The sequence below is a fragment of the Myiozetetes cayanensis genome, unplaced genomic scaffold, assembly GCF_022539395.1.
Source record: "Myiozetetes cayanensis isolate MyiCay16 unplaced genomic scaffold, myiCay2020 scf6-25, whole genome shotgun sequence".
NCBI lineage: Eukaryota > Metazoa > Chordata > Aves > Passeriformes > Tyrannidae > Myiozetetes > Myiozetetes cayanensis.
The window spans coordinates 37304596-37317629 of NW_026087853.1; the positions used below are offsets into that span (position 1 = coordinate 37304596).

Below are 13034 nucleotides of genomic sequence, written 5' to 3' on the forward strand. Positions count from 1 at the left end.
CAAAAGCAGAGTCTAAAAGGGCTAACAGTGGAGCTGGCTTTTTGGTTGTTTCAAGATGGCCTGGAGGGAGTTTTTAGAAAGCTTTCCCATTTCCAGTGTTGACTTACCTATTTGGGGCAATGTTGTGAGAGTCTCATGTATCTGTTGACATAAATGCAAACTGGGCTGATACTGATTGACTGGTGTTGGGGTTATTCCTGAACTATGTGGGTATTTTGAGTACTTAATACTCTGCTGAGACTGAGACAATATAGGCTCTTTTTATGATTGAACACGCTGAAATAATTGTTAGTACAAATGTGATGATAAATGGAGCTCTTTGTTTTGGTGTCATAAACATAAGTCGATATCTTTTGGAATATTCTGACCCTGACTGGATAGGAATTTGCTTTCTGTCATGCATAGATTTATCACAGAACTTGATACAGTCATTAAATATACTAAAAATACATGTGCATCACCAACATTCTGGTCAGAATTACTCTCAAAAGTATTGTATCCCATGGAAAAATGTAAGGTATACTTTGAAATGCTTGTGGGTGATTTGTCACACTTGTTCAGTTCAGTCCTCTCTATCCATAAATCCATAGCCTTCTATGAAATGCAGTAAAATACAGCAAACAAACACTAATTTACCAAGTTACATCAGTGCATAGTATTGGAGTTAAGCTACACTGTAAGGTCAGTAGTCATACAGTGTGATCAGAACAGAGGATTGTAAGTTCCTCAGGCAGTTTCTGTGGGAATCCGTGTATGATTTTCCTCTTGATCTTCTTCATTTGCTGAATTCATACAAAGTTTTTCAGCTTTGTTGGAGTTCACTGAAACTGTTTGGAGAGTAAACTACTTTGAAATCATTGCATCTGTAACTTCATTTTGGAAGGGTGGATATTTCCTCTGCTTGAGTTCACTTGTTTCTGTTCAGCTTGAATCCTGGGTTAAAACATGACATACAAAAATTGCCACTAAATCTTAATAGTGCTCATAGTTAGAAACTCATCAAGTTCTGAAAGGAATTGTACAAACTGTGTCCTAGTGAGAACAGGGACTGTCTTTGGAGAGCCAGGGGATTTTTCTTGTATGTTCCTAGGCTCTGCACCATAACCTGTTTCTGTAATAATACCTATTTAAGTTCATTCTCCTCATTGGTCTAGTGAGGAATGGCACCACATTCTTAATTATAAACCCTAAATAATTGAAAGAATAATCTGCAGTTAATATCTACTCATGTTTCTCAACTGTCTTCCTGCATCCTAGCAAAAGAAATCTGTGTACATTCCTTCTGTCACAGTTGCAGCTCCAGAAGATTATTATGGAATCTGCAAGCCAATAACTTATACAGTTGTATGCGTCCCATTCCCCTACTCATCTGTCATGGATCCTTAATGAAAAACCAAAACATAACTGATGCCTCATTCTTGAAATAATAATGTTAAAAAAACCCAAACAGTGAGACCAACAACTTTGAACTTAGTTATAAACCTTAGAAGACAATTTCCTGGAATTTTTGATTGCTGTAGATTATTACTGTGCTACCAGAAGTGTAGATATCTTAAATATTAATAACCAAGCTTGCAGCAGGCTTGGTGAATTGAACTCAGAAGATATAACTGAAAAAGCAATGGACATGCTAGTATAAGATACAAAGCTATTGTAAAGAGACTTTGTAATCTTGTTAATAACACCTGTCAGTGTTTGAGCCTTAAATATTACTTCTACATATATATATGGGAACCCAGGATTTCATGTACTGTTAATGCTTTATATTTTAATTGGTGAATTTCAGTTCCAAACTGTGCACACTTACTTATTGGTGTCAATGATTAGACTGATATGCTGAAATCTGATGAACTGATGTTTATGACACTACTTCTAGAAGCTTCCTGTATTATAGATGAATATATATAGTGGTGACATATCAATGAGATAATAATTGGAGTTATTCTGTAGAAAACATTTCTAACTTCATTTCAGGAATGAGGAAGTATCAAGATTTCAAGGTTTCTTGCAAAACACTTCTTGGAAAAGTTAAGTTTCTGATTACTTGACATGCCATGCTTCAGTCTACACTATTTTAAGTTTTTAACATTAAATTGAGAAAAAAAAATTGTAAATAATTTTTTTTTCCTGTGTAAATAATTTTTTTGAAGGACTCTCAAAACCATACAGGAAATGTATACCAAATACAGTTAAAAGTATGCTATGTTATCATTTATTGTTTTTGAGTAGTGAAAAAAAAATCTTCAAAAGTTCTGGCCATTTCTGTTAATTGAGAATGTTCTGTAGAAGTAGTAATCTTGTATTGAGTACTTTTTTCCGTAGGATTCCAGTAGCAAGTGTTAAAGTTTTGAATTGGAGGGAAGTAAATGATGTCAAACAGCATGTGTTAGTGCTAGCTTAGGTACAGGGCTGACCCTCAACTAATATAAATCTTTGTTTTAGGGTAAGTGTTGTCAGATATAAGAATCATACTGAAAGAGTTGTATTGCTGGTGAACACTGAAGAGTAAGTAGTTCATGCATAAGGAAAAAACCCCCCAGTATAATGCCATCACTCACTTTTGATAGCATTTGGCATGCTCTTTGTCTTTATGTAGATGACAACAACTGTAACCCAAACCACCATCACTTATCATGGGCTGTTGTCGGGAGAAGCCACTGAGCAGGTTTGTCTCCTGGTAGAAGATTGAGACTACTGACTGTTTGGAAGAAGGAAAGGTCCTGTTTTTCATGCTGGCTTTTCTGTAGTCCCTTTAAGTTGGACTGTCTCCTTGGGCAGCATACAGTTAGCATGTGCACAGGGCTCTTACTTTTTTTAAAAATTAATATAATTTTGTTATTGCCAACTGGAAGTACAGGCACAGGATTGACATTCAAGACCACTTCTCGTTTAGGAGTTCTTATAGTTGTGGTTCAGAATGTTTGCAAGGCAAATATTTTTACCTTATGTCCTAAATGTCTTCATCTTTTATATGAAAAATAAATGTTCTGATCTGGTATACTAATGTAGTCTCATCTTCTCCTTTTTCTCTGTAGCATTAATGGGTAGGAAAGAAATGTATATACATTTATTGCCTGTGGTTGATGTAGATACTTATTCAAATACATACTCTATATTCAGTTTGTTACTCCTGTCCAGAATTGTTACACATTCTTAACATCTAGATCACATTTAGGTGAAGTGAGGAGATGGGTAGAGCTTGTTGTTGATTACTGACTCTGGGATTTGGTTTTTTAAATTAAACTGAGTGAGGCAACTTGCTACTTTCCCATCTGTACCCTGTGGTAAATTTTTTTTTCCTTTCCATGATAGCTACTACAATGCATGACTTAATGTTTGAACTGTTAACTGACCAAAGCTGGGCAATTTTGATACCATGTGTTTTTATGTAAGGAGAAAAAGGTAAATAGCTTAGGTAAAGCTTGCATAGTCATGGATGACAGAAAGCAAGGTGTGATGCTGGCACTGTCACAACAGATCTGTACACTTCACCTGGATGGTCTGTTTTTTCTCTGCTTTAAGACTCTGAAAACAATGTGGTGATGCTTTTTGTTTTCATGTCCATTTTGTTGAAAAAATGGGGAATGAATGAAAACGTAAGCTACTTGTGCAAAGGATGGGATTTGAAAACTGTGAGTCTTCACTAATATTCAAACTGAGGAAAGAGAGAAAGTATGCAGTTCTTTGGGGGTAACCTTTCAGTCACAGGGTTTGGAAAGTATGAAAATAAATACTGCAGCTTTAATGCTATGATCTCTTTTCTTCCTGAGTTCAAATAATAAAATTTTGCAAGCTGTTGATGTACCAGCTGTATTTCTGTAACATTCCAGCTATGATATGGTATGTTAGTACACATTTTCAGATAGTTCAGACTACAAACCCAGTCATGTTTTCAGAGTGCACAGAAGCTTCGTTTTCTGATGACTGCTAAGTTTCTGGTTTCACTCTTCACTGTACTGGCATTACAAAGTAGAAAATTTGTTAGGGTTTTTTGTTGAGGAATCCTGTAGCTATGCCTAGTGTTTACTCTGCTGTTACTTAAAAAAAAGTCAGTTGGGGAAAGCAGATGGTGGTTTTTTGGTTTTGAGGTTTTTTTCCCTGTGGTAGTTTGAAACTGAAAAAGCAACTACATTTTTATAGCTCCACAAGTCATAAAAATATTGTGTGTGCAAAGTGAGCTCAGCAGCCTTAAATACAGTTATAAATCTGATGGCTCTACTCAAGTCCTTCCAGCAGTAACATTGCAGGGTTTTTACAAGATTGTGAAGGCTGGAAAGTGGAAATGCAAAACTTTGGAGAGTAGTCTTGTAATTTTTCAGGAATGATTAGTTTGGCATGTTACACTTTGAGGTACCAATGGATGTATTGGGCATGTAGAGGAAAACTACATGGTCAATGGTTAGAAAATTTTAAATCTGTTTGCTTTGTTTTCCTTTGAAAAAAGAGGCATTTCAGAATCTGTCTTGATTAGACAAATCAAAGATTAGGATTTTTCCCTGAAAATTACAAATATGGTGAATCTGCTGACACTCTTGGTAAATGGAGATTTGAATTTATAATTTTTGTTATATAAGTTTTGGAAACAGTAATTTAGAAATTGTGCTAACTTGAAGAGTCCTTTTTTTTCGCTCCTTTTTTTTTGCTTTCCCCTTTCTGTAAGTACTTCGGCTGCAAACAAATCTTCCAACACCTTTCTTTCTCATCAGCTAAAGTGAGCTCCTTGTGTCCTTACTGTCTGGTATATTATCTAGTCCTCTATTCATTTTTGCCATCCATTTCTGAACTTTCTCCAATTTACCTTCTCTTGCTCTTTCGTTCTGCAGGGCCCTAGCTTAGAAACACAGATGGTGGATGATGAAACTGAGACTACAAGTGAAGAATTGCCTCCTCATCTGCGGGAAGAGCCTCCTGAAGGTACAGTGCTGGCAGTCAATATAAACTCTTTGCAATATCTGGCCAAAAAGTCTTATTTCTCTGTCTGATTTGAGAGCTTATATCTGCCTATTTTCTGAGAGGGCTAAAGCTTTGTCAGTGCTGACAGTTGAGGCAACCTCCCAGCCAGAGGTCTAGCCAGCCCCTAACTACTTTTGCATTCAAAGAAGGCTTCACCCACTGAGGTGCAGACATTGTTCTGCATTCTCTTTAACAATATGGTTTCTGATTAAAATTGCCCTGCTTGATCATCCTGTCTGTAGGCTTAGGAATAAAATGCCTCCTCTGCTGTCTTGTTTGTGATGTTTTGAGCCTTCATTAGGGAAGACTTTGTAAGTAGTCATTTTTTCTCTTGTTACCTCTCTCTGCAGCATCCTGCTATTGAAATTGTCCCCAGCAGAGATTTGTCAAAGTTCAGAATAATAGTGATTTTGTTTCTTTCCACTGTCTCTCTTGGAAGCCAGTTTAGCTATCTGAGGAGGAGGCAGTGAGATGCTGTAAGTCAGCAGGAGGCTCAAAAATACCACTTCTAATTAAAAACCTTGTTTGCAATGAGATGCCCTGGATTTATACAGGGAACAGATTTTTCCCACTGTGTAAAAGTTGTAGACTTTGTATATTTGCAACAAAATAGGTATTTCTTCCTTTTGAACAGAAGCTGCTGACATTTCCACAAGTGATGATGCATTCTGAGCTTTGTCTCCAGTTCAGTGATTTTTAAAACCTAATCACTCACAGTCGTTGTAGATGGCTTAAACAACCCGGAGAGTGATGAGGTTCTCATTAGCAACTTACTGTTAAAATACCATGACATATCTGTGGGAAACATAAGTGTGTTTTATATTTTTCCTTTAAGAGAATAAGATGCTGATACAGCATTTATATTGACAGCCATTCTTAAAGAGAATATGAACCAAGTAGATGGTTTTAGGAATTTGCTCCTCCCATCCCTTCTCGTTGAGCATTCTCTTATCGTCTTCTTATTAAGTTGTAATTTCTTGTTCTGCCATTTCATATACCCCGTTTTGGCAGTTAGATATTGAGGTAAGTGAAAGGCATGTTTCTTTTTTCAACTCTTGTAAAGCCAGAAGGAAATAAATGTGAAAGATGTTGTGATTCCTGTATATATACATGGAGTATATAATATTGCTATTCCCTTCTCCTCCTGTCTCTGTAAGTAATGCCAAGTCAGCATGTAATGACAGTACATTGTTGAAGTAAGAATTCTGGTCACTAGCCTGAGCTGATGATTACATGAACCTAGAGGCTATATCCTGGAATGTAAAGCACATCTTGTCTCATCAGTTTATCAGGAATAGTACTAGATTTTGGACTATGGCTTTGAATTGTATAATCAGAAGGTTGTGGGTTTTTTTAATGTGCCTATGTATTTTTGCAAACCAACTTTTTCAAATTGAAAGTAAGTGCTTCTGCCTGCAACCACGGTGGTTTGAATGACAATGAAATATGTCAGTGCCGATATTCTACTTCTGTGACTTGTTGGGTGGTCTGGAAGAAGTATGTACTCTGAACATACCCACTTTACTGGTGTTCGGAAAAAGAACTGTAACAGTTGAGCTGATTTAGTTAAGCAGTGATACAGTAGATAAAATCTGAGCTCAGTATGGGTTTTTAAAACTTACAGTGATATCAAGAGTAGCAAATAGGAGGGATTTGAGAGCACAACTGAAACTAGAGTCTCCTTGGGAGAAGAGGTGGAAAAATTGGTCCTGAAGGAGAGCCATCAGGATTATGCTGAATTTACAGCTGGCTTTGGGTGGAGCTAAGTAAGTCTATCTTGGGAACTGTTGCCTACCAACCAGAATTACTACAAAGGCCGTGTAGTTGCAGGAGTGATTACAAATACTTTATGAAAGAAATAGATATGTGATGTTCTTTTACTATTAAATGCCATTGGCAGTACTATCTTCTTATCTTTGTTTTTCTGGTTTCTTCTGATAGCACTTTCTTAGTTAAATCAAATGCTTTGCAATAAATAAAACTGTGTTGTTGTGACTACTGTGTTCTTATTTCCTGAGATCTGTGAGTTGGAGGCTGTGTCTGCTTGCCTTCTGGTAATGAGTGCATAAGGGATGGAAAGCTCTCCAAAGTACATGTATTTCTAGCACAATCCATTATTTCATCAGATTGCATCATAATGACTTCGTTTCCTAGCTTGCACTGTGTATCTACTGCCCTACTGAAAGGAGAATTGGAAGGTCTGTGCTGTATAAATCCTGCAGTAAAATAAGAGTTTAAACTTCAGGGATTGTCATATTTCCAAACAGTGCTGCAGCATGGCCTTCTACAAATAATGAGTCAATTTTACATGCCCATCATGTGCATAACTAAATAGAGTAGATGCACATATGGGTAACAACTGCTACAGAATAGCAAACATCAGTTCCAGGTGTAGTGTGGCAGCCTGTCGGTGTTTGAGGCAAGAGAAAGTTTTGTGGTTTAAAACTGAGACTAACCAGGAAATCAAGATGTAACCAAGAACATACCAAACGAGATGTAGCCAAGGCACAGGCTGGTATCTGTGTAACCCAAATCTGTTTATCTGCTGTTCAAGTTAGCTTTTCTTTGTATTTAACTAAGTCAACAGAGTAAATGAGTTAAAGGTACAGCTGATGCCAGATCCCGTGCGAGGTATTAGGTGTCAGAAGGGGCTTTTTGCTCCATAATGATGCTCCATGTCCTTCTGCTGGCTGTGCCCCGCATGCTGCGGGCGCAGGGCCGCGGAGCGCCGCGCTGTGGGGCCGCGCGGGGGCGCTGCAGGCCCGGCCATTGCCGCATTCCAGGCAGCGCTCGCGGAGATCCTGGTGAACAGGAGAAAGTACTTAAACCTATTAACTCCTCTCGCATAAGCTACTTTGTGATATGACAAGGGAAGCTTTCCACACTCTGCCTCAGAAAGGCTGTTTATCCCCTAATGATGCTTTACCTCTTGACATCGTGATCCATCTGCCAAATTCACTTTTTTATTATTTTTGTTTTCCCTTCTGCATTCGTTTCTCTTCAATCCTGTTAACATACTTTTTTTTCCTCTCCTCATTTAAAAGGCAGGCAGGGGGGAGCAGCAGCAATTAACATTTGGAGTGCTGCTCTGGCTTTTGTGCTTACCATTTCACAAAGCAGGCTGTGTAGGGCAGGCTTAACATCACCTAACAGCGAAGGGCACTGAGCTCTGCAGAGGACCAAGACTACTCTGAATGGTATGAAATACTTCCCTCTTTGCAAGCGGTTCAGTATGGCTGATCTGTGTTGCCACATGTTGAGCATTCAGCTACCTTCAGGTAGATTCTATGAGATCTTGAATGTTAAATGGAAGTCTGATCACAGAGAGAGAACTAGATTTAGTTACCCAAGTGCAGCCACACCTTGCTGTATCTGTTGCTTCTTTATCCTCTACTTCAGAGTTCTGTTGCTGATCACGTAATACAATGCAATGCTAATTGATATAATCACCTTGCTTTTCTATCCTTTTCCATAAAATTACTCAAGGAAAGTGACAGCAATGAAATCTGTTGGTGATTAAATCTTCTATGACATTCTCCATTATGAAATGTCAGCACCTCCTTGGTTGGATAACTTGGATCCTGATCACTTTTATTTGATGAATCAGTAACCCTGATCTTGCTTGATGATTAAAGGTTTGGTGCATTTCTCCTGTGAGGAAAGGCTGAGAGAGCTAGGACTGTCCAGCTTGGAGAAGAGAAGGATTGGGGGATGTTAATGTGTACAAATATCAAAGAGGATGGTATAAAGAAGATGGGCCCAGACTCTTTTCAGTGGTGCTCTGTGACAGGACAGCAGAGAATGGCACAAAGGGAGACATGCTAAACATAAGGGAACATTTTTCCACTGTGAGGGTGACCAGGCACTTGAATTGATTGCTCATTGAGCTGTGGAGTCTCCCACCTTAGAGATATTCAGGAGTCATCTGAACATAGAATCATAGAGTAGTTTGGGTTGGAAGGGACCTTCAAAGGTCATCTAGTCCAACCCCCTGCAATAAACAGGGACACTTTTAACTAGAGCAGTTTGCTGAGAGCCCTGTCTAACCTGACTTGAATTTTTCCAGGGATGAGTCATTCACCACTTCTCTGGGCAACCTGTTACAGTATCTCACCACCCACATTGTAAAAAAATTCTTCCTTATCAGTAGTCGGAACATGGTCCTTGGTAACTTTTTTGAAGTGATCCTGCTTCAGTAAGAAACTTAGACCCTATGATCTCCAGAGGTCCCTCTCAACCTCAGCCACCATGTGATTTTCTTTATATGATATATATATCTCATACATTCTTGTACTATATCTGTGTATTTAAAGTCTCTTTTCCTGCATATATCCCCCATTTATTACACTAATTTTTGTGGGAAAAGTAGCTTTCCTATGTCAAACTGCTAGAAGTTATGCATTTCAGGAATGCCTGCTTGGTTGATATGAGGTATGACTGTAGTTTGTTTTGGCCCTACATTGCTAAGTAGTACTGAGCTCAGTGCAAGGTGGTTGCAAAGCTGTGTCATTGGTTAACAACAGTACTCACTCTTGAGAGTTTACAAACCAGTGCTTTCTTCCACGGTCTTTTAAGTAATAAGCATTAAGATTTTATCAGCCAGCCTACTATGATCAATTTGGCAATAAGCCTGAGTCTCGTGTCTGAAATGTCTACTACCTTTTCTGCAGTTTTCAGACTTAGCAGAGATGTTCCTTCTTTGTTGCAGACAGATTGGGCCTTGTGGAGTAAAGCTTTATTAAAAGCAATGGGTCTTAGCAGCTCTGCGGTATATAACAAATCTTAGGAAATTTACTTTCCAAATAACTGTGCTGTTCCTAATTCAAATTGTTTTACACTTGCTGTGGGTAAAGAGTACACAGAGATAGTTACTGTAAATCAGATGATTTGCACCACTTTAGAACATAGTACCTTATGTGAGCCTTATAATCTACCTCCATGGAGGCATGCAGCCTTTTCTGCTGTTTTATATCTTCTGCAGGATAAAAGTATATTGCATGCTTCTCTAGGAGGCTTTAGGAGTCCTTATTCGTAGTTTGAGAATCTCCAATCCAAAGAATCTGGGAGTTTTGTGGATTGCTCATTCGTTTTGTGGAGTGACTTTTTATACCAGTATTTTTTCATAGATGTATTATCTGTACAGATCTAACTAAATAAAAAAAGTTTGGTTATATTTCAGTTGAGGTAGAACTGTGCATCTGAAACTTCTGAAATTATTAGATTGTTAACTCCATGTTGGTATATTTCTTACAAGAACGTGACAGTTCATTGAAACCAGCAGATGACAGAAGAAAGTGCCTTTTCAGGCATGTTATCTGTGATGAGACCTTCAACTCAAGTCTGATAGAGGTTTTTAATGTTGAGAAGGTATATCCCTACGAACAGATTCAACTTTGATGAGTGGGCAGCATTTTCCAATTAGTTTGTTTCAAGTATTCTTTGCAGAGAACAGTTTGGACCAAATGTCTGCTGCAGTAATTGCCACACCAAGTTTAAATGCTGCAAACTTGATCTGCACTTTTTTGCATCTTCCTGTTGCAACTAATGTCTAGTATGTCTGTCTCCAAAATGTCTTTATCCAAATAACCTCAAAGAAATGACCTTGGAAAACTATGCAGTTAATTGCAATTCCATTTCCTTTCAGTATCAAGCTCTGTATTAAATACTGTTGCCTTTTCTGGTATACAGTAACTTTAACAAAGTTGCCCGTGGCACTTAATGGTATCTACTACATACGTAAGTATGTGTGTATGTAGTCTACCAGATTTGTGTCTTGAAGTTCTGTGAAGCTAGTGGTGCAAAACTATGGTATCTGCTAAGCCCTCTTCTACTTTCTCGAGTCAAATCACTCTCTTCATTGTGCTACCCTGTGAGGTCCACCAATGAAATCCTTCTATAGGGGATCTCTCTAAATTATATCCTTTTTTTTGTCTGATGATCAGTTGGCAACATTCTCAGCCTGAATTTTCTTCTGCAGTTCTGTGATTGTGTAACTGAAGCAAAAGACTGGGAACCGGAACAGCTACAATCTATCCAAGCAATGTGCCCTGGCAGCCAGGAGAGCTAGCCACATGAGGCATCAGCCACAGCATCATCAGCCAGGCAAGGGAGGGGATTGTCCCACTCTGATCTGCACGGGGGCGGCCTCACATATTGTGTGCAGTTTTGGGCACCACAGTATAAGAAAGATATGAAGCCCTTAGAGAGTGTCCAAAGAAGGGCAACGAAGATGGTGAAGAGCCTCGAGGGGAAGCCGTTTAAGGAGTGGCTGAGATCACTTGACTTGTTCAGCCTGGAGGAAACTGAAGGGAGACTTCATTGCAGTTTGCAGCTTCCTTGTGGGAGGAAGTGAAGGGCAGGCGCTGATCTCTTCTCAGTGGTGACCAGTGACAGGACCTGAGGGAATGGCCTGATACTGTGTCGGGGAGGTTTAGTTGGATATTAGGAAAAATGTCTTCACCCAGAGGGTGGTTGGTCACTGGAACAGGCTCCCCAGGGAATTGGTCACAGCACAAAGCCTGACACAGTTCAAGATGTGTTTGGACAATTCCCTCAGGCACATGGTGTGACTCTTCGGGTTGTCCCGTGTAGGACCAGGAGTTGGAGTGATGATCCTTCTGGGTCCCCTCCAGCTCAGGACATTCTAGGATTCTTAGCTCTACTATTGACTTATTCTATAGCTGTAGTCAAGTAATTTGACCTTCCTTGAACCAGAGTATTCTTTGTGTATGAAACAGAAATTGCTGTTCTTATTTATAAATGAGGATGATGAAAAAGCAAACTGTAAGTTTTTAGGCTTTTCGAGATGGAAGATACTTAGAAATTGAAACAAAAATTGTGATCATAATGTATAAATAATACAAAACTTTTCCCGACATGTAAGTTGTCAGGCCTTTTCTTTTTTCTTTGAGTCCTCAAAAAGGTGATTGGACTTGTCAGATAACTGTAAATGGAAAGGTAGGTTGCTTAAAAAGCAAAAAAATAAATTAGCAGTGAGGCTTCCTGTTCTTTGGAACTGGGACTTTATGTACTGGTGTGTCCTCTCATCTGTAAAAACATTTCCTGAGCTACTTCTGTAACTGGCCTGAAGCTGAAGAGCAACATTTCAGGATCATCTGTCTCTGAGGCACGGATTCCTTTCAGCCATACTGTTCTGTTGGCCAAATTGTTCTTGTTTCTGCAAAAGAAATGCCCTATGGTGTCAGCTCAGCCTTGTGTACAAAGTCTACCTTAGTATTTCTGGTAGAGCTATAAAACATTTCCACTTCTATCAAAGTGCTAATGTTGTGTTTCTATTTATAATCATCATTGTTTTAGTAAAGCTGAGGCTTTTTTTTTTTAATTTTCCATTGGTTATATTGGCTTCCTCATGTTTTATTTAATTTAGTTCTCTAGAGGAAATTGACGGTCTGAAATGTGATTAATAACCAGTGTCTGCATGTACCCCTTTTTTCCCTCTTTCAGCCTCCTGCCCTTCTATATTACTGTTGCTTGTTGCTGACAGCAGGCATCTTCCATTCAGCAGCTATGTTACATGGTCTCCTAGAAACAGCATGAAAGCTATTTAAATTGTTTTTATTCCACTTCTCCCTATGTCCTATTCTTTTCTCTTCACTATTTTCATATGATTTAATGAGACGTTACTTTGACAGCTCAGCATCCCTTTTCTCTAGCCTACTCCATGCCCTGCAAATCATTCTGTCACTAAGTGTTGTATGTGTGCACAGCATATGCTGTTAATGGCAGCATAAATAGCCTCCAAGTGCCTGGTGAATTCCAGAAGAAAGGTTCTCATAACTTAAGTGTGGGAAGCCACTTATCAGTGGATCTTGTTAATACAATAACGTTGTGAAGTGAGTCAATAACCATCTGGTTTTCCCTGAGGGTCTTTGCACATAAGATGGGGCAACAATAGTTTTACCATTTGCCTGGGCACAGTAACTGTAAGTAAAGTATATCATCCAAATGTAAAGATATTTCAGTGTGAAAGGCCAGTGGGAAACCTGTATCAGAAGATACATCTTGATCAATTACTAGTGAATGTGTTTTATTCTTGCAATAGGGATTTCCACTGCAGATCT

General features: G+C 38.7%; 1 protein-coding gene across 1 annotated transcript in view; it reads left to right on the forward strand.

Annotated features, from left to right (window-relative positions):
• The window catches only part of LOC126650356 (transmembrane protein 263-like), a 206329-nt gene that overhangs the window by 10014 nt on the left and 183281 nt on the right, over positions 1-13034 (forward strand). Inside the window, exon 2 of the mRNA XM_050335021.1 lies at positions 4824-4914. Coding sequence (XP_050190978.1) covers positions 4824-4914 — 91 coding nt within the window. The remainder of the gene's footprint in view (positions 1-4823; positions 4915-13034) is intronic.